Source organism: Saccopteryx bilineata, chromosome 9 (genome assembly GCF_036850765.1).
Source record: "Saccopteryx bilineata isolate mSacBil1 chromosome 9, mSacBil1_pri_phased_curated, whole genome shotgun sequence".
NCBI lineage: Eukaryota > Metazoa > Chordata > Mammalia > Chiroptera > Emballonuridae > Saccopteryx > Saccopteryx bilineata.
In genome coordinates, this window is record NC_089498.1 from 41,813,473 (window position 1) to 41,841,429 (window position 27,957).

At 52.7% G+C, this 27,957-nt stretch overlaps 1 protein-coding gene across 6 annotated transcripts; it reads left to right on the forward strand.

Moving 5' to 3' along the window:
• The first annotated feature begins 1,710 nt into the window (after positions 1-1,710).
• GRAMD1A (GRAM domain containing 1A) lies at positions 1,711-27,066 on the forward strand. Of its 6 annotated transcripts, none has more exons than XM_066242302.1 (20): positions 1,711-1,844; positions 2,633-2,952; positions 12,572-12,782; positions 12,870-12,890; positions 13,332-13,416; positions 13,554-13,657; positions 13,736-13,831; positions 14,627-14,707; positions 18,104-18,216; positions 18,364-18,514; positions 19,441-19,639; positions 20,702-20,845; positions 21,981-22,099; positions 22,190-22,332; positions 22,927-23,030; positions 23,118-23,291; positions 23,387-23,474; positions 24,652-24,759; positions 24,843-24,963; positions 26,605-27,066. In XM_066242302.1, exons 2-20 carry the CDS (start codon positions 2,684-2,686, stop codon positions 26,695-26,697), a joined length of 2,424 nt encoding a protein of 807 aa, XP_066098399.1. In that variant the 5' UTR covers positions 1,711-1,844; positions 2,633-2,683; the 3' UTR covers positions 26,698-27,066. The 6 variants fall into 6 exon arrangements, with proteins under 6 accessions (XP_066098399.1, XP_066098402.1, XP_066098403.1 ...); XM_066242305.1 differs by lacking the exons at positions 1,711-1,844; positions 2,633-2,952 and adding exons at positions 6,702-6,880; positions 10,290-10,362; XM_066242306.1 differs by lacking the exons at positions 1,711-1,844; positions 2,633-2,952 and adding exons at positions 6,702-6,880; positions 10,295-10,362.
• Positions 27,067-27,957: the final 891 nt, after the last annotated feature.

Genomic DNA, 27,957 nt, shown 5'->3' on the forward strand with positions numbered 1-27,957 from the left:
ATTATTATACAGTAAGCTGTCATTTATATTTTATGTTTTTTCCTGTTTGGATTAGTTGCCCCCAAAAGGGTTTTAAAAATATAAAAGACCAATGGGAAAAAAAAAATCTAACAAAAAAATATAAAAGAACCTTATGAGAAACTTTATTTTTCAAAGGTCCCTAAACACATGAGGGTGATGGTTGCACAATTTGAAAGGACTTAACACTCCTGGACTATACACTTAAAAATGGCTACTATGGTAACATTTATGTTAATGTGTTGTATCGCAATTTAAAAATATATCTAAACACACAGAGTGACATTGAAATAAACCTGAGGGATTGAGAAAATAAATAAATAAAACATACCTACATGTTTTACTACATACATCATGGAGAGTGATCCCACACGCACATTTTGCAAAGCCCAGGTATTGGTAAAGATATCAATTGCTGTTTATAGCATAGCAAGTAAGTCCCCATTTTTTTTGTTCTCCTCTTGGAACTTGACAAGCTGATTCTGGGGAAGAGAAACAAGATGGAAAGACTTTCTTTGCCAGATCTCAAAACTTACTTTGAAGCTAAAGTAATTGAGATACTATTTCACAGACCCAAGGCCAGACAGATCCGTGGAACCAACCTGAGCACTCTGAGACAGACCTGCACAGGGGAGGCATCAGCGGGACACCGGCTCACGCGGGAGTTACCCGAGAAGCACATCCAGGAACATTCCGGGCAGCTCTGGCCATCAGATCAGAGAAACAGAAACAACCCAGTGTCCATGGGCAGGAACAACGGATACATAAATTGTGGTTTACTCCCACCATGGAATATTGTGCCCCAGCAAAAACAGATGAAGTGTAACTATCTGCACCCCTATGTGTGATTCTTAGAGAGAATGTTGAGTGAGAAGAGCAGGTTCACAGAAGATGACACACGGTAAGTAAAACTAAAAAATACATTGGGGATGTATACCAATGTGGTAAAAACTATTAAAAATGTGAATGGATGATATCAGACAAATAAAGGGTGATTGATCTCCATCACACCCTTCTGGAGGGAGGTATGGCGGGATGGGGGGAGAGGCCCAAGGAAGTGGGGGCAGGGAGCACTTCACAGGGCGCTCTGGTTCTCCAGATGGGTGAGTGGGGGTCACAGGGTTCATCTTATTGTTACACTTTGTAACTCACATTTATGGTACAGACATACTTTAGTATGTGTTGATTATTATGTAAAAAAAAAAAAAAAAAAGGAAAAATCAGAGAAGTGCCTGGACTGAGCCATGGGGAACCCTGGCTTCTCCAGGTCAGGTGCAGGAGACAAGGCTATGCACTAAAGAGAGGTGGGGGGGAGCCAGAAACTCCGGCATTCTGGAAGCTGTGGGAACCTCCCAGAAGGGAGAGGGGCCTCCCAGGTTCCAGCTTCTAAGAACAGGGAAGGAAGATGAGAAGTGGAAAGTTTGCCGGATTTGACCACCTGGGGGATCCCTAGGCTTGGAGGAGCAGTTCTGGGAAAGCAAGTAGTGGGAGAGAAGCCAGGCTGTGGCGGGCGGGCGGCCAGCCAGCAGGAGGATGGCTCAGGAGAGGCCTAGGGTGAAGACAGACCCTTCCTCAACAGGGCAGTCAAGAGGGAAAGGCGGGACAGCCCACTTCAGCCTCCTGTACGGTGTAAACACCCCCACCCCCACTTTGTCTTTTCTCCCAGCTGGCCAGAGGGGAACACGACTCCGATGACATGCTATTCCGACTGGCAAGGTCATGACTCTCTGCCCCAGCCAGGACTCCTGAGAGGAGGGGAGGGCTTATCCTCTTGCCCTTACCCTGGAAGTCCAAACCGTGTGAGGACAGGAGGTAGAAGCCATAAGGTAGGGGTATTGGGGTGTCTGGAAAGGACCCTGGGGTCCAGGCCTAGCCCATAAGAGTGAGAGTCTTCCCTGAACCAGAGGAAACCCTCTCTGGGTCCCCCATGTTCTCCTTCCCTATTCTCTGGCAGCTAGGTGCCAAGAACCCTTGCTGTGTGGACAGAGACACTGATCCCCAGACCCAGACAGCCTCCAATATCACAGCTGCAAGCACAGGAACTGGCCTGGCTTCCTCTCATCTGAGGAGGCCGCAGAGCAGGCCGGCCACCCTCTGACTGTTTGTCCTGGGAGGGGCAATTGCTGAGCAAACAGGGAAGGGAAATCCTGGATTCTGCCTCTTGATCAGCCGTTACCCAGGCCGAGGCCTCTGGGGCCCCTCAGGCCTGGCCCCTTCCTGGCCCCGTGTGTGGAAGGGAGTTGGGCGGTGGGTTTATAGAAAACCAAGGGCGTAGCCTTGGTGAATACTCAGAAAAATATAAACCCTGGACCCGAACAGGTTTCATGAACCTTTACTGACCACTTACTGTGTGCTGGGCCCTAGGCCAGGGGCTCCGTATGTCAGGGCTCTCTGACACTGCTTAGCCACCCTGGGATGTCAGCATCAGGACCTTTAGTTTTCAGAAAAGGAAACTGAGGCTTAGGGTCATGAAGGGAGGATACTGGCAGAGGTAGGAATCCTACCCAAACCTCTCTGACCCCACATAATGCTCTCTGCTCCTCAGCTCATCTCTGAGTGGGTGGGGCAGAGCTTGGGCAGGAGCTTTCCCCTTCACTTCTCTTTTCTCTCCTAGAAACTGCACCTGCTACCCAAGACCCCTAATCAAGCAGGCAGAGCCTTCTCCATGGCTGAGCTCTTGTCCCTGCTGCCTGAGGCACCCCTGCAGACCCAGGTTCATGCCCAGGACTCACTTCTCCCCCCAGCTGAGTGGCAGAGCCAGCAGCCACAAGGTGGCAGAGCTGAGGGTCTGGCCCCTGAGCCCTGGAGGCTCCTGGAGGTGCCCTGCATTGAGATAACGCCATCCAGTGATGGAGAGTCACCCCATTGCACCCCGACACCCCGGCGCCTACAGCTGCCGAGGACTCCAGACCTGGAGAGTCTGCACCAGGACAGGTAAGACTTAGGTGGTGGGACCAGAAAGAGTTTTTCTCTTTCTAGGGGCTCATGTTCAAGAGTGGGTTTCCTGTGGCTGTCACTGTCCAGGTAGGGAGCTGAAGTTCAGTTAGAATTGTGGCCTTAGCCTGACTAGAAGTTGTAAAATAGATGCACAAACAAAAACCTGCATCTGGGAGTATGAACTGGGACCAGCACGTCTGTGCTCAGCTGAGCAGTGCTTATAAAACTGGAGATGGACAACCCCTCCGACCCACTCAGTGATTTTCAAACTGTGGGTCATGACCCATTTAAGACCCATGAAATCAGTGTAGGCCGTAGGGTGTTACAATCAGCACTTTTCCCCAAACCGAACTATAATAGAATTGAAAATAACATGGTGTATGAGGCATAGTGAATAAGTGTGGTTTCCTGCAATTTTTGTGACATTACATATATTTCTGAGTGTGTACTGGAAGCCAATATAAAATCTATTTCCTGCTACATTTCACAGGCAAAAAAATATATATTTTTTTTAATTTAAACAAAACTGCTGCAAAGAAACACTACTTCTGGCATAAGTAGACAGGAACTGGGAGGTTCAAGGGCACAGGGGAAAACAGGAAAGAACTCTTTGGCCCTGAAGAGAAATATCCACTGTGATTTCTTCCAACAATGAACACTCGATTAAAGTTTATGAAGTAGAGCACTGTGTGTCAAAATGGAGAAATCTCAGAAACAATGATGATGGAGAAAGCAGGTTGTAAAATGATACAGGAGGAGCCTAATTGCATAGCTTTTTAAGACACTGAAAATAGTACATAATACATTGTTGGTGCATGCATCCCTATGGAGAAAAATTGATGGAAAATACACAGGAAGAACAAACACCAACTTCTGGACAGTGTGTACTTAGGGGCAGAGGCAGAAAACAGGAGAGGGATCTGGGCCTTTGATTGTAACTCTAATCATTTATTTATTTTTAAAAAAGAAAGATCTGAAGCAAAAAAATGGCAAAATGTCCACATCAGTTACATTTGGCTGGTGGGGATATAGACAACCGTTATATTTTTTCTTGTTTGACATTCCCTAATGAAAAATGTTTAAGTATTTCAAAAGAAGAAACAGGCAAAAAGAGTAGTGACACAGAGTGAGATGGTGGAAGGAAGGTCTCTCTCTGAGGGTGAGAGGCAGGGAAGGGAAGAACCCGGGAAGAGCTTGCAAGCAGAGGGAACAGCAAGTGCAAAGGCCCCTGGGTAAGATTGCGCCTAGTGAGAGAAATAGCAGGAAAGCTGAGGGCTGAGGGCAGTGGTGGGATTCAGCAGTTCGCAGGTATGAACCAATACCTAATTTTTTGTTGAGTTAAATGAATCAGTTGCTAAAGTGATACTTGCGGCCCTGGCTGGTTGGCTCAGCATTAGAACGTCAGCCCGACGTGTGGAAGTCCCGGGTTCGATTCCCGGCCAGGGTACACAGGAGAAGCACCCATCTGCTTCTCCACCCCTCCCCCTCTCCTTCCTCTCTGTCTCTCTCTTCCCCTCCCGCAGCCAAGGCTCCACTGGAGCAAAATTGGCCTGGGTGCTAAGGATGGCTCCATGGCCTCCGCCTCAGGCGCTAGAATGACTCCGATTGCAGCAGAGAAACGCCCCAGAGGGGCTGAGCATTGCCCCCTGGAGGGCATGCCGGGTGGACCCCAGTTGGGTGCATGCGGAAGTCTGTCTGTCTGCCTCTCCCCCCCTTTTCACTTCGGAAAAATACAAAAAAAAAAATGGCACTTGTAGTCAGGGTTCTCTCTAAGGCGGATATCTGTGCAGACGCCAAATGTGGAAATCACAAATTTACATTTCTTACGTTTTTAATGTTCATCTGCACAACAGCATATTCTAAGCACCCATAGTAATGTTCATTCTGTTCATAGATAAAAAAATTTGATGGAACTTTGCTTCTTAATATTTATTTATTCATTTCATAAAACTTATTATACCTTTAATGAAATACTACATTTTAATTCCCTTGCGTTTGTTATTTCAGTAAACAAACATATAACATAAAGAGAAAAAGTGCCAAACAACCAGGGGGCAACAAGCTGTCATTGGAAATATCTTAAATAACAGTTTTATTGGGGTTTTTTTTGTCAGGTATTATTTAATATTTTTTCATTAATATTTTAAAACTCTTTCTATAACATAGTTTTGTGTTTCTCTTTTATTGTTCTTCAGTATTAAATGCATGAAATAAACTACCTTACAGTATATATATATTTTTATACTTAAAACGGTCAGTAGGGCAGAGAACCGGTTGTTAAATTATTTGAATCCCACCACTGGCTAGAGGGAGTGAGCAGGGGGAGACAGATTTGAAGTCAAAGCGGTGTCTTGGGCACAGAGGTGAGGGCTTCGTTTTTAGCTGGAATGAGGTGGAGCCACAGAAGGGTTCACAGGTTCCTGCCGGCAGCCTGTGGGGGCCGAATCGGGCAGGAGACTGGGGGGAGGCAGCTGTGCTGTCCCGGAGGGAGAGGATGGAGGCTGGCCAGCGTGGGGCAGAGGGGAGATTTAGATTCTAAATAGATTGTGCAGGTGCAGCACACAGAGTCTGCTGAGATATTTGAGTGCGTGTGAGAGAAAAAGAGAGGTCATTAAAGACTGAAGTTTGGGGCCTGCCATCCACTAAAATAGAGAAGTCGAGTTGGGCTGTTTAGAGGCTGGGGTGAGGGATGGGAATGGATTGTTTTTCAAGAGGAACAGCCCATCCTGCAAGGGGGTGAGATACAAGACTCTGAAGCTGTACGTGGAACTCACATTCTGTGTTCTCAGGCACAGGAGTCCAGGACGAATAGACTCAAGCAGCGGCCACAGAGATAGGCGCAGGTTACGGCCACAAGAGCAGCATTGTGTCCAACTCTGCAGCCTACGTGCTGGGTGCCCTGAGCCACTCACTTCCCATCTTTGAGGGCAGGTGTCCCCTGCTGCTGCTCTTCCCCACACTGTCCCATGGGAAACCGCTTAACAGAAATATTGGGATCCCCAAGGCCGAGCTGATTTACTCAAGGTCACAGCATTGATAAACGCTAGACAAACTGTTTTCTAACTTGGTCTGGCTGACCGGCTCTGAGACGGAGAGGGGTCCCAGGACTCAGGCGCTGGGGCCACCAGCAGCTCAGACACCGGGCTGTTGGTGGAAGGCGGCCCAGGGGCCCCACGCCCTTCCAGCATCCGCGAAACCCACCGCGCCCCCAGTGCACGACGTCCCAACACCTAGGTTCCTAGAATCGCCATCCGCCCCCAGCTGCGCCCCCCCTCTCAATCCCGGCGGGCAGGGAAAGCTTCCAGCCCGGGGCATCATTGGAGCTGAGGACCCCTTTCCAAACACCAGGGGAGAGGGTGGCAGCTGTGTCAAGGCGTTTTGTTTTAACCAAGTCTGCCTCCGTGTTCCTCTCTCTCTCTCTCCTTAGATGCTTGGTCTACCTCTTTCTCTTCCTCTCTCTGGCTCTCTCCATGTATCTCTGGCGTCCCCTCTCGATTTCTCGGTCTCGCTCTTTCTCCCCTTGCGCTCCCAAGTGCCTCTGTCTCTACTGCTCCCTCGGGACACCCCCCGCTGCCACCCCACCTCCCGCCATCCCTCTTCCAGGTCTCCCTCTCTCCCTTGCTCCTTCTCCGCAGCCGCCTCCAGAATCTAGGCCCCGCCCCCGCCTGGGCCAGCTTCTCCCCCTCCCCCATCGCGGGCGGGGGGCGGCGCCGTGACGCGCGGGGGCGGGGGCGGGAAGGGGTGCGTGACGCTGCGGCGGCCTCCGGCAGTTTAGGCCTTTTGTGCGGGCGCCGGGGCGGGTGGGGAGGCGGCTTCGAAAGGCGAGACGGGTGTCCTGCGGGGACTCCTAACTCGGCCCAGCCCCGCTCAGCCGGCCCGGCCCTGCCCTGCGGCTGGGCGCGCCCGCCGCCGCATCCATGTTCGAGTAAGGGACCGGGCGGGGAGTGAAGGGGGGCGGGGGAGGGGGGGCGCCCGGACGGGGCAGGGGCACGACGGCGACGGAGCGGAGGTCCCGGAGCCTGTGCACGTGGACCGGGCCCGGGCTGGGGAGGGGTTTCGAGGTCCTGGGGTGCCTACGGCAGCTGAGCGCTGATGGCGAGGAGGCTCCGGCCTGGCTGGGCACTGCCAGGGCGTGATGCGCCAGGTTGGCTGGGGGTCTCGGGCTGATTCTGCGGGGAGTGCGGCCTGCGGGGAGGGCTCCCGGCCTGTCTCGACCCTGCTTGGGAGAGGAGGGGAGGGGTGGGAGCGACGCTGACTCGGATCCTTGGGCCTGGGCTGGAGGCTGAGAGGGCTCACAGGCCGCAGACCCCGGGGCAGGCCCGAGAGCAGCCCCTTCATATCTGAGCTTCCTCCCACCATCCTTATCTGTCGCGAATCTTGGTCGTAGCTAGTGGGATGGGGGTTTCCGTGTGGCCGGCCGACCCCGTGCCTGACCCCTGTGGGGTCCTCCAGCACCGTTTCTGGGCCTGGTGTTTCCGATTATGAATTGTTAGGTGTTTTGAAAGTTTGTATATGTGTGTCTCTGTTCTTAGCGTGCAGGCTGCTGTGATCCTTTTTTGGCTGTGTGTGTAATTTACCTTGAATTCCATGTGTAAGTTCTCTGCATGTGTCTGGTTGTGACTCTGTAAGTGTGTGTGGCTACGACCTTCTGTGGTTATATGTGTGTATTGTATCTCATCAGACCTCTGCTGTCAGACTGGGGCTTTGGAGTATGTGTACATGTGTCTAGATTCCTAGGGTGCAGACAGCTGTGATCCTCCCTGATTTTTTTTTGTGTTTGTGTGTGTAATTTACATCTGATTCCAACTGTGGTTTTAGGTGTCATTGTAAATTGACTGTGTGTCCAGTTGTGACTGTAATGTGTGATCATGTGTCTGGGGCTCTGTGTTTGCTGCTACAACCCTCTGCCTCTGAATGCACCTATAATTTACCTCTGAACCAATAGTTCTGTGTGCAGATGTCGGTTACCTCTGTGTCCAAGCGTGTCTGCGACCCTCTGGGATTGTGCATATAATTTACCTCAGTTTCCATCTTTGAGTGAAAGTTTCTGCGTGTGTCCATTTGTGGCATTGTTCTGTGTTTGTGTCTGGGCTTCCATGTGTGCAGCTGGGACCCTCTGGGGATTTGTGTGTATGAAGAGCAAATGAAACAGAGATCCCTTGTGGCTCTCGGACCCTCCCTCCTGAGGTACTCTTGACTCTCCAGGGCAATAATCATAACTGACATTGTTCTGTTACAATTTATAAAGCATGTCGCATGTGTTATTTCAGTGCCTGGCCACTGTGTTGAGATATGGCTACAACCCCTGGGCCTGCATTATTCTGAGTCCACTTCTGTGCAAGTGTCGGGGTTCTCTGTCAGCGACAGTCGCTGACACTGCCATTCCTTGGCATGTTAGAGCAGGCCTCTGCCTTGTCTTCCCCACCAGATGGTGAACACCGGGAGCTGAGCTGATCCTGTAACTTAATTTTCCTAGGTTATGCATGAGTTAGCTGGGGTCCTCTGAGACTGTCCTTTCACTGCGTGACTCTGTAACTGGGAATGCTATTTGCTTTCAGCTCTTCTCTGAGGTGTTCTTGTAGCTGTATGTGTGAATGTAACTTACCTGGGACTTTTCATGGTTTTCTGTGTTTCTGTGACCTGCAACTGCATGTGTGTGTGCATGCACATGAGTGTGTGATTAACTTCTGGGACTTTGTGGCTGTAGAACACATATAATGTGGTGTGTGTGTAATTAGGCTGGGACTCGTGGTTCTGTGTGTGACCATGACATCCCTGTGGTACTACTGTTGGGGATGGGGGTGTTAAGAAGACTTCTTGAAGTTGTAGGGAACTAGTTTGCATGTGACACTGGCTGTCGAGTTTTGCTCTTATGCACACCTCTTTGTGCATCTGCCCCTCTCTGACCAGAGGGGGGTCTGGGTCTGTTGAGGTCCAGGAAGCCAGAGGTGAGGTGTCTGCAATGGCAAAATCCCTTTCTCTTCTGAGGCCCCGCCCCCATAACGGTTCTCTAGCCACTGGGGCTCCTCCCTTCTCTCTGCTGCAGGCTGCCTTATTGGGCAACTCAGGGCTATGTCTGCCCTTGAGCACTTCCTGTTTCTTCTGCCAAGAAGCAAGATATGGGGATTCAGGCCCTGTGCTGATCTGTGGGTGTGTGTTAGACCTGTCCTTAGATGCCCTCCCCTGACCTGCGGCTGTGGGAAAATAGGACAGGTTGGGGAGGGTCTGCAGTTCACACCAGAGGGGAGAAGATGAGGCAGGGAGGGATGTGGTCGCCTTTCCTTCAGAACCCATCCATAGCTCACCAGAGCCCTTAGGGTGAAGCCCAAACTCCTGACCAGAGCCCACAGGGCCTATTAGGTGGGCCTGTGCCTTCCTGTCTTCCTTCCCTAACCCTACTCTCCACCTCACTCTTCAGACCTGCCAAACTCAGCTCTATCTCTGAACTCACTGTTCCTGCCCCTAAAGCCATTTCCCCCCTCCCTTTGACAGATCTAATTTTTATCCCTGGGGCTCCACTCAAATGTGTCCCGCACCCCAACCACCTGCTTGGTCCTCCTTTATCACTGTGGTTCTCCAACTTGAACACATACCAGGGTCTCCTGGACCACATCATGTCCAGGGGACATGTACGTCTGTAGTGGATCCCAGAATCTACATTTCTTACAAATTCCAGTGTTGCTAGTGCTGTTGATGTGACTACTGTCAATGAGATCATCCTCGTTTACATGTTTCCTTACTGATTGTTCCCCAAACAGAACATCAGGTCCTGTGGGCAGGGATTATACCTGGTTTGCTCACTTCTTTGTGTCCAGTGCCTGGTGCGTGGCAGGTGGCAGAGAGTAAATGGCTGCAGTTAGGGTCTGCAGTTAGGGTCAGTTTGGGCTCCACACATTAGGGGTCAGTTTGGGCTCCACACATTAGAGGTCAGTTTGGGCTCCATGCATTAGGCTGAAGTGTCTTGCCATTTTTGTCAGGGTCAGCGTAGTCTCTTAGAGATAGGTGTTCTGCGGCAGTGGCAGGGCCATGCACTCCATTTCAGTCTGATAGTCCCAGGTGACCAAACCAGAATGCCTTCCATGTGGTGGCTGTGTGTGCATGTGCCCTTCTCCAGACAACCCTGTGAGGTGAATACTGTTATATTCCCATTTTACTCAAGAAGAAACGGGCACACAAATGTTTAGGCACTTGCCCAAGGTTACACAGAGAAGTGGCCAAACAGACCTGCTGTGGTTTCAGCCCTCAGAGGATTGGGCAGGTCACACACCTGGCTGACTCCAAGTTCTGGGGTGGGGGGGGGTGTTAGAGGGCCATTCATTCATTTTGTCCACAAGAGCAGATACTGGAGGAGCATGCAGCCAGGAACAAAACTTCCTTCCCCCTGGAGCCCACCTCCTGTGTGTGAGGGTAAGAACAAGGACAAATACAAATGGTCAGGCAGGGGACATGCGGAGAGGAGAGATGGAGAGGAAGGAGGGTTGGGAAGTGGGGAGTGTGTTTTAATAGGCGAAGGAACATGTCTTGGAAATGTGACGTGTCTGTTGAGCAGAGACCTGAAGGAGGTGAGGGAGCCCTGCAGACATTGAGGAGGAAGGGCATTTGGGCAGAAGGAACAGTCAAGGCAGGAGCTGGAGAAGAGTGAGCAAGGGGGCACTGAGAGCGCCCAGCCTGAGTGAGGGACAGCCGGGGGAAGGGCTTACCAGGAAGGCCCTGACCTGACTGGTTCACAGGCTCACTCTGGCTGCATCAGGGGGGCAGGAACGGAGCAGAGAGACCTTGGGACAAAGTGGCTTTGATGGTCTAAGAGGAGTGATGGTGGTCCAGCTCACCATCTGTTTTGTTTATTTATTTCTACAAATTCCTTGCACAAGTATGGCATGAATGCCTACCTGGGGCCCTGTCCTGAGCAACTCTAGGGACAGGTGAGTGACCAAGACCACAGGGAGCTTACAGATCTGTGGGGGAAATGGAGTTGTCACCGAACAGTGACAGCACAGAGTAGTCAGGGCTGGAATGAGGGAACCCTAGGCAGAGTGGTGGGAGCTGAGGTGGGAGCTGTGAGGACCCACGGGAGCGGGGCGCAGTGTCCAGGAGTGGGGAGATATGGAGCAAGAGACCTGAACGACACGTAAGAACTTGTGGCAAAAAAAGGACAGGCTGGGCAAAGGGAAGAGCATGTGCTAAAGTTTGGAGGCTAGAGAGAGCCCCCAAGTTCAAAGAGCCCCAAATGGTTGAGGTACTGGTACTCCTACCTCCTCCCAGGGGAGATCGAGCCCCCCATGTTGGAGTCCTGCTCTGAATTAAACCGTTGGCAGGTAGTTTGCTGTTTGGGGCTTCAGTTCATTCCTCTGTGAAGGGGGTGGTAATAGTATCAAATGTACAGAATTATATGAGGAACAGTACAATTCATATGCAGAACTTGCCACGATATTAGGTCCTGATAGAACGTCAACAAGTGTCCCCTTAATGTTTCCCAGACTAAGTCCACAGCCCTGTGACAGTTTGTGTTTATTCAGTCTGAGAGTTCTGCTTGTTCTGGGGCTGCCTCCCAGCAGCAGGCTGAGTCCCCAAGGCGGGAACCATACCTGGTCTCTGCTGCTCCCGGCTCTAGGTAGCGCGCACGGATTTTCATGCACTCACCAGTGTGTATTCAGAGTTCACTCGGTGCCAGGTACAGTTTTGGGTGCTGGGTTCGCGGTGGCGACCAGGACTTCCTTAAGTTCATAGTCTAGGGCAGAGAGTGAACAAACTGAATAGGCGGTTAGGGTACGTTGAGAGAGTGCGTGGTGCTGGGCCACCAGGGGGAGAGCACTTGGAAGAATAAGACAGCTGCTTGTTCTGGGGCTGCAGAGGGACACTTAGGCGCAGGGAAGAGAGGTGATGAGGAACTGTACTTGGCGGACTTAAGGGACAAAAGGAGGCTGAGGGAGTGACAGGGACTACCGAGGGCATTGGATACCAAGGTAAGGACTTTGCTTTTAGCTGAATTGCGGTACAGCCTGGTAAGGACTTAACCAGAAGGTTCCTGACCTGACTTGACTTGCATTCATAGGCCCCTGCTGGCCGCGTGTGGGAGCAGATTGTAGAGGCTGCTGGTGTGCAGGAGGCCGAGGGTGGAGGCTGGGCCAGGGCGCAGGAGCAGGGGAAGTGGGTATAATAGAAATCTTGGAAATAGATTTTTGGAGGTCGACTAGGTGGGACTTGCTAAAGGAAATTGGGTAAGCAAGAAAAAGAATAAGATGCTTAGGTTTTTAGCTCAAGCAGCTGAATGGAAAGTGGCTGCTCAGTAAGTATTCATTGTATAAATGACTAATAAGCTAATTAAAAAACCAGCAAGCATACTGAGAGCTCATGGTATGCCAGGCTTTGTTAGAAGCGCTGTACATGTATTGATTCACTGAGTCCTCCAGACAACCAGGTGAGGACATGTATTTCTCACCCCAGATCACAAATGAAGTAACAGGTACAGAGAGTTAGGGAACCTGCTCTGGGCCATGCTGCTAGGAAGTGGAGTGGAGTGGAGTGGAGTGGATGGATAGGCCTTCCAAGATAAGCCTCTCTACACACCCCAGCCTATGTTGCCCCATAACCCTTTTTTTTTCTTCCTCTACCCCAGTACCACCCCCCACTCTGGCCGGAGCACGCCAAGCAGCTCCCCATCTCTCCGTAAGCGGCTGCAGCTCTTGCCTCCAAGCCGACCTCCGCCTGAGTCAGAACTAGGCACCATGGTGGAGAAGGGGTCAGATAGCTCCTCAGAGAAGGGTGGGGTTCCCGGGACACCCAGCACCCAGAGCCTGGGCAGCCGGAACTTCATCCGCAACAGCAAGGTTGGTGCAGGCCCAGGAGGGGTGGGGAGAAGGGTGGGAGGCGGAGCATCCAGGAGCTTGTTCTGATTGCACTCCTTTCTCTTGCAGAAGATGCAAAGCTGGTACAGTGTAAGTACTGGGTGGGGGACTTACTGGAGGGTGTGAGGGTGGGGGATGGCAGTCAGGAAGGGGGTGCTGGAGTCAGCAGAGCTTGGGTCACACTTGTGTAGCTACTTATGTGCTGTATGACCTTGAGTGATTTGCTTAACCTCTCTGGGCCCCTCTCCTTGAGAAATAGTGCCAACCTCACAACGCTGAAGGGAACTTCCACTGAGTCAGTGATGCTGATGGGTTTATGATATAGGGTCTTCCTTATGTAGAAATCAATAAATAGGAGCTCTCATAATGGTTCCTCTTGTATTATTGGTAGTGGAAGCCAGAATGAGCTAGTCTTGAAGCCTCAGAGAGCTTGTCTGGGGCAGAGGAGACTGAGAGCCCTCCGGGAGCATAGTGGGTCAGAATTAGGGATGTAAACCCCATGTGGGTTCACACCTCCCAAACTTGCCCCAGATGCTGAGCCCCACATACAAACAGCGGAACGAGGACTTTCGGAAACTGTTTAGCAAGCTCCCTGAAGCCGAACGCCTCATTGTGGGTAAGTCCTGTTGCCCACCCAGTCCTGGACCTGACCCTGAGCTCCTAGCTCTACCCTCCCGACCCTCTCCACGTCGGTGCTTGCCAGAGCAGCCGTGTGACTCGGGTGTCTGCCCGTCTCTCCCCTGGCCGCCTCAGATTACTCCTGTGCCTTGCAGCGCGAGATCCTCCTCCAGGGCCGCCTCTATCTCTCCGAGAACTGGATCTGCTTCTACAGCAACATCTTCCGCTGGGAGACAACAGTGAGCCCGCAGAGGGATGAGAAGGGGCCCCTGGGCAGGCCAGGCGCTGGCCCCTCCTGACCCGCCTGTCCTTCTTAGATTTCCATCCAGTTGAAGGAAGTGACGTGCCTGAAGAAGGAAAAGACGGCCAAGCTGATCCCCAACGCCATCCAGATCTGCACGGAAAACGAGAAGGTGAGCGAGAGGACCTGCTGACAGGCCACATGGCCACTGATCTTAGTTGGCTCCTCCCTTCTCCCCCCACCAAAGCTGTTTTTCCCGCACCCTGAACTGCGCTCAGTCTATGGCTTTGTCTTTGTTCTCCCTGCTCCTGCCCTGGCGCAGGCTCCCATCATCTCTGACCCGGATCTCTACCAGCCTCCTGCTGTCTCAGTCCCTGCGCTCTGTCCCCTCACACAGCTGCTTGGAGATAGGAGTAATAGTAAAATTCTTCCCTCCCCCGTAGCTACAACTCAGATGTCCCTTCCCTGACACTCCATTCTATTCTTGTGATATTGCCTCATGGTCCCAAGATGGCTGCCTCACACCAATGGCCCAGACAGGAAGGGAGAATGAAATGTGAATTGTGGCCAGAGCGCGCGCGCACACACACACTCTTCACAGCAGAATTCCCTTTGTGTTTTATTGGCAAAAAGATCACTTTACACCCTAGTGGGCAGAGAAGACTGGGAAAGTGCCCTGAGCTTCCCCCGTTGTAGCCCAGTCACTCTGCATCTGAAGATGAGCTTGTCTTCTGTCCCGGACTGTGAGCTCTGGGGACAGGGCCAGGGATCATTTCCTCAGCACAGGGACCCCAGCGTTCAGTACCAGGTTGGGCACAGGATAAACATTTTGTGGAATGAATGAAGGGATGAATGAGTGGATGCCCATCAGGATGGAGATCAGGAACAGAGCTGAATGGGGATGGAGCTTCCCCTCCATCCTCCATGTCTCTCCCACACCCCCATCAGACTCCTCTCTCTCCTGCAGCATTTCTTTACCTCCTTCGGAGCCCGGGACCGCTGCTTCCTGCTCATCTTCCGCCTCTGGCAGAATGCGCTGCTTGAAAAGGTGAGCCTGGATGAGGCCTAGGCAGGGGGCTTAAGAGGTGGCCAGGAGGGACTATGGAGCCAGGGATGCCAGAACGGAAGCACTGCCGAGCTCTTCTCCACGGATGTCTGGCCCACCCTGTCAGCAGCAGCTTCCTCCATAGGCCCCCCAAGGGGCCACTGTGGGCTCTAGTACCAGCTAGAAAATGTATCACTGCCCACTAGAAATAGGTATCCATGCCCTTTCGTCACCATAAGGTGTCTTGTATATGTGGTAGCAAAATCTGATCTGAGCTAAGAACATGGGTATTTATCATGTATGTCAGCACTGCATATAGGACTTCTTGCTGTGGTGGAAGTGTTCTCTGTCCCTGCTGTCCAGCCAAGTGGCTGCTGGCTACAGGTGCATATTGAACTCTTGAAAAGTAGCTAGTATGATTGAGGATCTACATTTTTAATATATTGTAATTTTAATTAATTTAAACTTAAATTGCTATGCATGCCTCTTGTATAGCACAGGTCTATATCTCTGTGACTATTCATGTAGTTCAGGACAAAAAGTTAATAATGTGCACGACTGGGGTAAATCTTAGGTATAATTCAATATATAGTATCCAATGTAAAATATACCAGTGATTCTCAGATTTTATAGTTTCAGGAACCCTTTACACTCCTTAAAATAATTGTAGACTCCAAAGAGCGTTGGTGTAAGTGGGTTAGATCTGTCGATATTTACTGTATTAGAAATTGACACTAGGGAGATTTAAACATAGAATACCCAAGCACACATTGCATTAGCCACCAGAAAAATGACAGGATTGCCTGTCATGTCACCTCTGGAAAACTCCACCATATACTCATGGGAGAATAAAAGATAAGAAGATAAGTAACATACTAGGAGTAATACTTACCATACTTAGAAAAATAATTTTTACCTCATGGACCCCTGAAAGCGTCTAGGGGACCCTCCAAAATCTTTGGACCACGCCCTGAGAACCTCTGGCATACACTGCACTGAGTACTAAGTGTAATGTATTTAGTTACTATTATTGATGCTATATTCCAGCATATAGTGCCGGCACTGCATTATCTTTCTTAAACCCCAAATCTTAATTTTGAATCATGTCTTGCCCCAAAGGTTTTGAGTAAGGGATTTTAGACTTTTACTTACTACAGTCTGGTAGCCCATTGACTGCTAGCCTGGAGCAGGCTCTCCTGGAATGCCCACTCTGGTGGCATAGGTTTACGTGGGATGCATTTGGCTGCAAGTGATTGAAATGCCAGTCAGACAATGGTTTGAACAAATAGATGCTTAGTACACTTACAGTGTTACTAAGTGCCAGGCACTGATCTGAGCATTACATGAATTAACTCATTTAATCTTCACAACTACCCTACGAGGCAGTATGGGTCTTATCTTGATTTCACCAATGAAGTATGGAGGGACAGACCTGCCCTGGTCACATGGGCTTTTATGTGGCAGAGCTGGGTTCTGACCTGATGCAGGCATGTTCTGGACTTCACCTGGCTACTGTGTCACACGGATGCTCATAAACAAGAGGTCAGGAGGCAGGTGGTCCAGGGTGAATTTGAAGGCTTCCCTATGTCTTCAAGGACCCAAGCGCTTGTTCACTTTTCCACACTGTCATCTTCCATGTATTGATGTTTTGTTCACATGCTTGTTGCCTCGTGGTTACAAGGGGGCTGCTACTGTTCCAACCATCCGGCCCTCGTATAAGTGTCCCAAGTGTGAAGGAGGAAAGGGGTAGATAGAAAGTGAAATTTCCTTTATCAGGAAGGAAAAGCCTTTAGCAGATACCTCTCTGCATTTCTTTGGCTAGAACTGTGTCACATGACTGCCTTCCGTCACAAAACAAGTTGGGTGTGTGGCAGTGGAAAGATGAATTGGCTGGAGAAGATTTTCACCCCAAACAAATCAGAGTTCTGCTGGCAGGGAGGCAGGGTAGCTAGATGTCAGGCTGGCATGGGCACTGCCTGCCGCTGCTGGCCTGTAGCACCTCAGGCCCACCCCCACTCCTCCAGCAGTGCTGTGTTCATGGCCTCTCCTCAGAGGGCAGCTCCAGCTATAGCCATTCGGGGCAAGGTGCTAGCGCAGGAGCCCGAGAGGGACGGTGTGGCGTCAGATTCTGCAAGGAGGGCAAGGGCAGAGGAGGGCTCAAAGCTCGGGGCCGGAGCCAGATTGCCAGGGTTGGCATTCCATCCCCACCACCTAGGAGCTGAGTGACGGGGGTGGGGAGCGTAAGTCACTGAACCCCACTGGTTAGATGGGGACTCGGCCTATTTCATACCAGCCCGAGTTGGGCTCAGAATAAGTGCTCAGCCTGACCGGGCGGTAGCGCAGTGGATGGAGCGTCGGACTAGGGGGCGGGGGACCCAGGTTCAAGACCCCGAGGTTGCCGGTTTGGGCGCGGGCTCATCTGGCTTGAGCAAAAAGCTCGCCAGCTTGGACCCAGGGTCGCTGGCTCGAGCGGGGGGTTACTTGGTCTGCTGAAGGCCCACGGTCAGGGCACGTATGGGAGGGCAGTCAATGAGCAACTAAGGTGTCGCAATGCGCAACGAAAAACTAATGATTGATGCTTCTCATCTCTCCGTTCCTGTCTGTCTGTCCCTGTCTATCCCCCACTCTGACTCTCTCTCTCTGTCTCTGTAAAAAAATAAAATAAAATAAATAAAAAAAATAAATAAGAATAAGTGCTCAGCAGTGTCATCTTTATGAGTCAGGGTTTCAGTGGTTAGCTCGGGGTGCTAGACCAGCCCCTGGGATCACATCTTAGCTCTGCCAGTTGGGCACCTCTTTACCTCAGTATCATTGTCTTAAAATGATATTAGCACCAACTTTACAGAGTTGTTTTAAAGACTCTGAGTTGGCTCATGGTGGGATTAGAATAATGCCTAGTGTACGGTAATAACTCAGTGAGTGCTGCTATCATTATTACTGTTATTGCTATTTCATCATTGTCACCCACCCCTTCTGGCCACGGGTAGCTGAAAGACCAGGATTCCTGAAAACACTAGAGAAATGGCTGGGGACAGGACAGTATGGCGGGTAGGAGCAGAGGTTATGGAGGCTGGCTAGGTTTGAATCTCCGAGTTGCCTCTGGTCACTCTTGTGACCTTGAGCACATGACTTCTTCCTGGGCTTTGTATTCTCTTCTGTAAACCTGAGACCATTATTAACCTGTAGCTGTGAGAGTATTGTGAAAACCTGAGGGGAAAAGTCCTCAGCATACTGGCTTCTCCCCACTGGGCTATCATGGAGTGTGAGATCTGGGACGGGAGACCATGCTGCCCCCATGTGGGCACTGGGGGAACTGCTGGAGCTGGTGGGGGCTGGGGTGGGAAGGGCTCTGGCCTGGGTGAGGTGGAGGCCAACACCACCCATGTCCTGCCTGCCCAGACGCTGAGTCCCCGTGAGCTCTGGCACCTGGTGCATCAGTGCTATGGCTCAGAGCTGGGCCTCACCAGCGAGGATGAGGACTATGTCTGCCCCTTGCAGCTGAACGGTCTAGGGTGAGTCAACGGTTTTGACAGCTGGTTCCTGGGGTCGGGGGAGACAGGAGCGCCTGCGTGCAGAACTCCTGGACTCCTGGGTGGACTGAGATAGGTGTATGGGGTCTTAAGGATATAGTGATCCCACACCTTCCCTTTCAACTGCAGGAGCCCCAAGGAAGTGGGAGATGTGATTGCCCTGAGTGACATCACCCCCTCAGGGGCAGCTGACCACAGCCAGGAGCCAAGCCCAGTGGGTTCGCGCCGTGGCCGCATCACCCCCAACCTTTCCCGAGCCAGCAGCGATGCAGACCATGGGGTAAGCAGGAAGGCGCTACGGGGAAGAGGCAGAGGAAGGCCAGAGGTGGTATTGGGGGGAGAGACAGATTCCAGGGCACGAGGGAGGGCATGGTCAGGGGGACTAAGAGGTAGATGGAGAGGTAAGGGGGTAGAGGGAGGGAGAGGGCAGAGCTGGGGAGATGGGCAAGGAAAATAGAGACAGGGAATAAGAGGCAAAGGGAGGACAGATGGAAAGCGTGAGAGACAGAAGAGGTAGGAGAGGGATGGATGGATGAGGAGGACACAGGCAAGGCATAGACAGGACAGATGTAAGAAAGTTTATGGCCCAGGCATCCAGGACAAGCCTGGAAGGGGCGGAGAGGAGCCCTCATGTGGGTGGTTGAGCTCCCTCAAAACTCAGCTGGAGCCCTGGCCGGTTGGCTCAGTGGTAGAGCGTCGGCCTGGCGTGTGGGGGACCCGGGTTCGATTCCCGGCCAGGGCACATAGGAGAAGCACCCATTTGCTTCTCCACCCCCCCCCCTTCCTCTCTGTCTCTCTCTTCCCCTCCTGCAGCCAAGGCTCCATTGGAGCAAAGATGGCCCGGGCGCTGGGGATGGCTCCTTGGCTTCTGCCCCAGGCGCTAGAATGGCTCTGGTTGTGGCAGAGCGACGCCCTGGAGGGGCAGAGCATCGCCCCCTGGGGGGCATGCCGGGTGGATCCCGGTCGGGCGCATGCGGGAGTCTGTCTGAGTATCTCTCCCCATTTCCAGCTTCAGAAAAATACAAAAACAAAACAAACAAAAAAAAACAACAAAAAAACAACTCAGCTGGAAGCCCTCTATATACATATGACGTCCCAGCATTGGTTTCCTTACAGTCCTGAATTCTTAAAGCCGATGTGGGCACACAGGAGGCTCTCAGGCTGGGATGGAGGTGGGATAAGGCTGGATTAAGCCATTCTATGCAGGCAGAGGAGGACAAGGAGGAGCAGCCAGACAGCCAGCCAGACGCCTCTTCCAGTCAGACAGTGACTCCGGTGGCCGAACCTCCAAGCGCAGAGCCCAGCCCACCTGACGGGTCCACTTCCCTGAGCCCCTTGGACCTGCTGCCCAGCGAGGAGCTGTTGACGGACACAAGTAACTCCTCCTCATCCACAGGGGAGGAAGGTGAGGCAGGTGGCCCAAATAATTTGTTTTCGTTGTATGTGTCAGACCTTATTCAGACTGGCTTAAGCAAGGGATTTGCAGGCTCCCTGGACTAAAAAAAAATCCAGGGAGTGGGCAGGTAAGGTATACAACTGGTGTTGTTGGACATCTGTGTATCTTTAGCTCTGCTTCAAAGATAGCAGGGCAGGGTGGGTAGGAGCACAGACTCTGAAGCCAGATTATTGAGGTTCAAATTCTGGCCACAGTGGATCCTAGCTATGTAACCAGGGTAAATTATTTAGCCCCTGTGGGCTTTATTTCCCTCATCTGAAAAATGGGGTTAGCAATAATAATATCCACTTCATAGGGTGGTGTTAAGAGAATTAAAGGAGTAATACACGTAAAGTGCTTGGCTAGTAAATATTGGCTATTATCTCCGTCATCATCATTTCTATTTTTCTGTGCCAGCTTCATTCTATGAGGGCAGAGAAAGCCCCTGCCGTGCTCCAGACAGGCCTAGTGGGGAGAAAAAATGCTTTTCTGTTGGTTGCGCTAAAAGCTCTAGGGTTGGCTCCTAGTGGAGAATGAGCCAGTTCTTGAACCCATCACTCTGGCTGCTTGGGGTCACACACAACCCTCTGAACCAATCACTGTGGCTGTTTAGCCTGGCCTGGGTGTCACACATCCCTCTGAACCAGACACTGGCTACCTGGGGTCACCCCTCTTCTTCCCCCACCCCCACCCCCGCCCAAACCAATCACTAGCCAAGAGCCACAGGCCAATGAGCCTGTGATCACTGGGAATGCAGTTGGCTGGGCCTAGGTGATTGCTCCACCTTGAACCAATCATGGGTGGCTCTGATTGTCTGGGACCAGCACACATGCCACCTTAAAGCCACCCATGTGGCAGAGGGGACCGTGAAGTAGGCTGTGTCAGTGTCCACTCCAGTCTAGAAGAAGAGGGCTGCCCATCCACCCCTCAAGGCCAGGAGTAGGGAGGAATGGTCACCAGAGGGAAACTGGGGAACTGCTTTGAGGAAGGAGGAGTGCAGGTGGCTTCATTTACTGCCTTTCTGTTGCCCAGCGGACCTGGCTGCCCTGCTTCCTGACCTCTCTGGCCGTCTCCTCATCAATTCTGTCTTCCACATGGGTGCCGAGCAGCTCCAGCAGATGCTCTTCTCAGACTCCTCCTTCCTGCAGGGCTTCCTGGAGCAGTACAAGTTCACAGGTCAGGGGCCGGGGTTCCCCAGGCACAGGGGAGGGGGAGGCCCGGCCTGGAGACCGCGGGCACTGCTGTGCAGGTCAGGTGTGGCAGGGTGCAGGGGCTAAAAGCAGCATGAGACCAGAGCCTTCTGCCTCTTCCTAGCAGGGTTCCAGCCTCTCTGTGCCTCAGTTTCTTTTTTTATATAATGGGTGTATGATAATAGTACCTGCTTTATCAGGGTCTTAGGAGAGCTGAATGAGTTAATACTAGAAAAGTATCTAGAACAGCAGCTTATAGTACACATTTCATAAATATGACTTTATGGTCATACATTTAGTGCCCACGCAATGCACAGACCAGGACAGATGTGCCCCAGAATCTAGTGACAGTAGATTCTCACACCAGTAAGTGTGCGTGTCAGAAGGGTGACTGTGATCTGAGAGGTATCAGGAAAGGCTGCTGGAAGGACATGAAATTAAACTAAGGCCAGGGAGGAGCTTTTCCAGGGCAAGGGGTAGGGGCGGGGGAGAGGGACCCAGGGGCCAGCAGGGTACCTGCATAGGCCCTGAGGGTGGAGGCAGGCTCGGAGAAACCCCTTGAGGCTGGGCCCCTGCAGCCACCTGTGGAGAGGGGAAGCCACAGCCCCAGGTGAGGGGAGGGTTGGCCTGGGACCAGCAGAGGAGCTCAGGAGTCAGACAGCGGAGGGAGTGTCCGGGCCCAGAGCTCTGGGGGGAGCCCGGAGGGTAGTTGGACCACCCTGAGACATGGCCCCAGAGGACAGGCCGATTTGAAGAGATGAGGCCCGGGGGGGGGGGGGGGTTGTAGGGGGAGGCGTCCCGGGGACTTTCAGGAGAAGGTGTTCAGGAGGTCCCAGGGCCAGGACTGGTACAGAGGAAGATGGCAGTGCAGGAATGGATGAGACACCCAGGAGTGGTGGGAAGTGTAGGGAGGGGAGATGTTCCAGCTCTAAGTATCATCAACATCTAGACTTTTAGGTGTGTCAGGAGTATGGGGTGGGCACCAAGGCGGGGAAGTGGAGGAAGCCTGGGTTTGGGGCAAGGCCCCAGGCAACTGGAACCTTCTAAAAGGCGGAGTCTCCTGCAGCCTTTGGGCAAAGGGCTGGAGAATGGTCTCCTCATTCTGCTCTTCCCTGCCCCAGATGTGACCTTGAGCCCCTGGAGTGGGGACAGCAAGTGCCATCAGCGCCGAGTGCTGACCTACACCATTCCCATCAGCAACCCGTTGGGTCCCAAGAGCGCCTCAGTGGTAGAGACACAGGTAAGCGGGCAGGGTGTCCAGCCAGGTGGGATGGCCAGGTGGTGTGGCCAGGTGGGGCGGCCCGGACTCTCTTCTCCCTTGTCCCTGCAGACGCTGTTCCGGCATGGCCCGCAGGCGGGCGGGTGTGTGGTGGACTCGGAGGTGCTGACGCAGGGCATCCCTTACCAGGACTACTTCTACACTGCCCACCGCTACTGCATCCTGGGCCTTGCCCGGAACAAGTCCCGTCTCCGGTGAGCAGCTGCCTCCACCTGACGCCCTAGTGGTCCAAGGGACCCTGCCCGACACTCCCAGCCAAAGTTAGCAGCAGAATGTTGGTTGCTACCCTGACAAGCAGAAGTGTTGGTCCCTAAGGCACCGGGAATACCTTAGGAGGTGTTTGGCCGAAGCCTCTGAAAGGATGGAGATGCATTGACCAGGATGGGGAAGATGGGGTAAAGTAGGCTTGGGGGAAGATCAGGAGCTCATCTGGGGACGTGTCAAACTGTCTTAGACCCTCATGTGGAATTGCATGCAGCAGCAAGACGGAAGGGGTTAGGCGAGGTGTGTATTAAGCCTCCAGTGTGGGTGGGCAGTAATGAAGTGGCACTTACAGACGGATGGGAGACTAGCCAGGGTGGTGGGAGTGACAGAGAAGGGGTTTCAGGCTGACTGGCCGGCACTTTGGGTGAGCAGAAGGGAAGCCATGGGTGGGTGGCAGGAGTGCATCTGCTTTGTCCCTGGGTTCATGGGACCCTCTGAATTAGGGGGAGAAAAGCACCCCCTGGGTATGGGCCACAAGGCTGGAGTCAGACCCTGACCCCCTTCCTCCTTTTCCCTAACTCTAGAGTGTCCTCTGAGATCCGCTACCGGAAGCAGCCCTGGAGCCTCGTGAAGTCTCTCATTGAGAAAAATTCTTGGAGTGGCATTGAGGATTACTTCCACCACCTGGGTAGGGAACAGGGTTGGCCGGGGCAGGAAGGGGTCCTGGCCTGGCCGGGTGCAGACTTGCAGAACCCTCCCTCTCTTGTGTCTGCAGAGCGAGAGCTTGCCAAGGCTGAGAAGCTGTCCCTGGAGGAAGTCGGGAAAGACACCCGGGGACTGCTGTCAGGCCTGCGGAGACGGAAGAGGCCCCTGAGCTGGAGGGGTCACAGTGATGGGCCCCCGCACCCAGAACCTGACCCCTGTGCCCGAGCTGGCATGCACACCTCGGGTGCGTCCATCAGGCCTGGGCGGGGCAGGTGGAGGAGGGGGCCCAGGTGGGTGGAGTTTGATGAGTCTGACTGACTCTGAGTTGTTTCCCCACAGGTTCCCTGAGCTCCCGCTTCTCAGAGCCATCCGTGGTCCAGGGTCCCGGGACGGGCATCCCCAGTGCCCTGGTGCTCATCAGCATTGTGTGAGTAAGGAGGCCGGGCTCCGGGTCAGACAGGCCTGGATCTGCATTCTAGCTGTATAACCTTGGGCAGGTCCTGGGCCTCACTAGGCATAAGCTTAAGTGGGAGTGTGGGCTCACCTCATAGCAAGGATTACAGGATCCAATGTTTGGGATGTGCCCAGCAGAGCTCTGTGCACAGCGTACTTGCTCTGTTCATCTGGTGGGAGAGGGAGGCCCCAGGACTCTGAGACATCAGAGGGACATGACCTTATACTGGGGACAGAGAGGGCTTTCTGGAGGAACAGGTACCCAAGGGAGGCAAGATTAGGTGAACCATGAGAGGTAGGAAAAGAAGCAGTTTTACTTACCCATCTCATTCATGTGTTCTGTGCCTAACCCTGAGCTAGGTGATGCCGGGGACACAGTAGTGACAGACAGCTCTGGGAGATAGTCCTGGCACCAGACCAAAGCGATAGGGAGAGCACAGGCGAGGGGACAGGGTCTGCACAGAGAAACCAGGGAGGCCATGAAGGCTTCCTCCAGGCGGGACAGGGCAGTCAGGGAGGGCTTCCTGGAACAGCAGAGAACACCTGAGCACAGGCACAAAAGTCTGGAGGAGTGGAGGAGCAGGACGCTGAGGAAGCGAAAGTGAGATCCATGCTCCCAGCAGACCCTGCGAGGTGAGAGACAGATTGGCCACACACTCAGCCTCGCGGGGCCAGCCTCAGTTCCCCAGTAGCGGCGGGCCAGTGAGAGGCTGTGTGGCATGCTCTGCTGGGAGCTGCGGTCAGGGAGGGAGGGGTCAGCAGGATGGCTGGGCAGCTGTCATCTCTTTTCTCCCCTTTGCTGCCTCCTCAGGATCTGTGTGAGGTAGGGTCCTGCATCCTGTGCCTCCGCTCACCTCATGTCTCACCCCTGGCTGCAGCCCCTTCTCTATTCCACGTCCGTCCGTGGCTCTCCCAGTGAGGGTATCTCATTTGGCCGTTAAGGGTGTGGGCATCAGAAAGGCCTGGGTTTGAACCCTGACTTGGCTGCATATGGGCTGTGTGACCCTAGGCGTGTCTTTCCCTTCTCTGAGTCTTAGCTTCCTCCTCTGGAGAGGGAGGTAGTCATGGTGTCCTTTCAAGGTGTGGTTGTGTGTGTGCCTGACTTGTGGGAGCATCAGTCCTGACTCCTGACCTCTGCCCCCTACCCCCAGCCTCATCATTCTCATCGCCCTCAACGTCCTTCTCTTTTACCGCCTCTGGTCCCTGGAGAGGACGGCCCACACCTTTGAGTCCTGGCACAGTCTGGCCCTGGCCAAGGAGTAAGTGGGTACCCTGAGAGGGTTGGGAGTTTGGGCAGGTGCGGGAAGGCCAAGGCTCCACTCAAGCCCTGCACCCCCCACAGTAAGTTCCCCCAGACGGCCTCGGAGTGGGCGGAGGTCCTGGCCCTGCAGAAGCAGTTCCACAGCGTTGAAGTACACAAGTGGAGGCAGATCTTGCGGGCCTCGGTGGAGCTCCTAGATGAGGTATGGCCCTGGGGCTGAGGGGCCCTGCACTCAAACCCTAAGATGTGGTGGATGCCTCTGGGCCTCAGTTTCCTACTCTGTAAAATGAGGAAGCCATTCATAGTGTCCCACCTTCCAGGGTTGCCAGAAAATCAGCAGAATGGAAGAAAGAATTTATTGGCTCTCATCCTGGGGAAGAAAGTCTAAGGGTGACTGACTTTGGGCATGGCAGGATCCACCCACTCAATGGCAGAACGAATTAGTCCCTGTACCATCTTTGACTCTGCTCACCCCCAGGGTTGGCTTAGTTTTGGGCATCTTCTTCCCCAGAAGGACCAAGGTGGTACCTGCAGCTCTAGGCTGACATCCAAAGGCAAGTGCTCGCTCTCACTGGCTGCTGGGGCCACATGCCCACTCCCTAGCCAGTCACAATAGCCAGGGGTAGGCAAATCTTGGTCCTTGAGTCCCTCCCTGCTTTGGAATGATTAAGGGATCACATAAGGGTAGAAGAGAGGTGGGGGTTTCACCTCTAGAAGGGTATTGCCCCATACAACCCCTTTAGTTCAGGGACAGAATCTACAGAAGGCCAGGTTCAAATTTGGTGTATGACCTTCTGCAAGTGACTTGGGGCCTTGGCTTCCTCCCCTGTAAATGGGGTAGTATTTGATGTTACCTCAAAGACTATTGTGAAGATTCAATTAGTTCACACTGGAATATTGCCAAACACTTTATGAGTGTTTGCTGTTAGTGGTGTGAGCCCAGTGCCAGGCACACAGCAGGTGCTCAATTAATAGAGTGGGTTAGCACAAATTTTAGACAGCTGGGATAAGTGCCTAATGTGGGGAGCAGGTATGGGGAGCTGGTAGGTGACAGTGAAAATTGTTCCTGGTCACTATGGGCCATAATACTGAGGTTTACTTAGGGGTCTCATTGCACCCTGAAATCATACTTCAGTAGACACACTTACTCTGGGGAAGAACCATGCAGGACAGGGTGGAGGGGTTAGAAGCTGGGACCCCATCACTCAGAGCAAGGGAGGGCAGGGCCTTCTCATCCTGAATTAAATTCTCATTATTTTCATCTCAAATTTCTGTGGGAACAAAGTTGATTTCTCAAGTGAGCACTAACAGCAGACAGTTATGGAGATGGGGTGCTCTAAGTGCCAAAATGACCAACTGTTTTGCTTCCCAAGGCCAGCTTATGAGGGGATTCTCTTGTCCCCCATGTGACAGATAGTGATGCTGAGGAATGAGGCAGTCAGACTTGCCCAAGGTTGCCAATGGGGAATAAGAATAAAGTACATTGGGTACCCCCTGTGTGCCAGGCCCTAGCTGGTCGCACAGCAGATCCCTGCAGTTACCTGCTGCAGCAGGTATGTTACCCACCCATCTCTCGGCTGAGGTACCTGGGACGGGTAAGGTGCTTGCCAAGCTTACCCAATTAGTACAAAGCCCGGACTTAAACCCAGGTCATCTGGGCCCCTTCCATTGGCTGCCTGTGAGAAGTTAAACTGGGTACAGTATGGCTCTGCTCATGTCACAAGGTGGCCCTAGCAGTGGGGATGTGGCCTCTCTGGACCTTCCCAGGTCCTCAACTACAGGATGGGGGCATGACATTAGCCCCTCCAGTGCTCACCCCCCACCCTGCCACCCCTTCCCCCAGATGAAGTTCTCGCTGGAGAAGCTGCATCAAGGCATCACCGTCTCAGACCCTCCCTTTGACTCCCAGCCACGGCCTGATGACAGTTTCTCCTGAGGATGCCAGCCACACAGCTGTCCCCCATAATGGACAGATGGACACAGAACCTCGGTGACCACTGCTGGCACAGTGTGAGCACCAGGGACCTCCTGCCCTCCCAACCCAGTGGCCTGGCCAGGGGCCATGCAGACATGGGGACCACAGAACCAAGATGCACTTTAGACCAGCGTGTGCAAGTCCAGCTGCCATCGCCTGCCCAGCCAGGGAGCTGGCCTGCCTGGCCTTTGGCAGGCCCCCCGCTAACTTATTCTGCCCAGCTGGGGTTGTGGGGGGCACCTTTTGGGGTGCACAATCCCCTCAGCTCTGGGTTTAATGTATTATATTTATTTGGAGCTGACAGAGCCCCAATAAAGGGTTGGAAACGGCTGTGGCTATGCCTGTGGGGCCTGGGAGTGGGATGGAGCGTCCTGTTGCATTCAGCTCTCTTGCTGCAGGGAAGGGGACCTGGCCACTTTCTGGGGCCATAGTCACTGATGTGACCTGGAATTCCCTGGTATCTTACACAAGCTTTACATCATCAGGGTTTAATGCAGGGGCACTGAGTACAGACTGATGCCTGGTGGCCTGGGTTCAAATTTGATACTTAAGCAGACGTAACCTGGATTCACTCAGCCTCTCTCAGTTTTAGTTTCCTCTTCTGTTCTGTGGGCATAAGAATAGCCATAGTCTCCCAAGGTTGTTAGAAGTGAGTTGTTCTCAAACTTAAACTGCATCAGAATCTCCCGGAGGGCAGATGGCCAGACCCACAGGCAGAGTGTGATTCAGCAGATGCGGGTGTACTTTCAGCAAGTTCCCAAGTGATGATGATTCTTGTCCAGGGACCCCACTTTGAGAACTGCTTTTTGAGGATGCAAGGCGTTAATAAATGTGGCAACTTATAATAGGGTAAGTATTCATTAATGTTACTCATGGCAGAGAAATTGAAGGGAGAAAGTAATACATGTAGTGAGCACCATGTACATACCAGGCTACATGCCATGATCTGATGTCATTTAATTCTCACAGTGGCTCCATGAGATGTAGTTAATGTGCCTGAGGTCCTTCAGCAGAGAGTCAGGACTGCAGGCCTGGCTCCTAGTAGCTCCACATTTAGATGCAAGATCCTAACCCCTTCAGGACCCCACTACAGCCAGTCCAGGTGAGACCATCTGGACCCGTTTTATTAATGAGGAAAGGGGCTTAGGGGCTTAGAACCTAGATCTGCCCACTCAAACCCTGTGGTAGTTCCAGAGTGATTGATTGAAGGGTAAAGCCGAG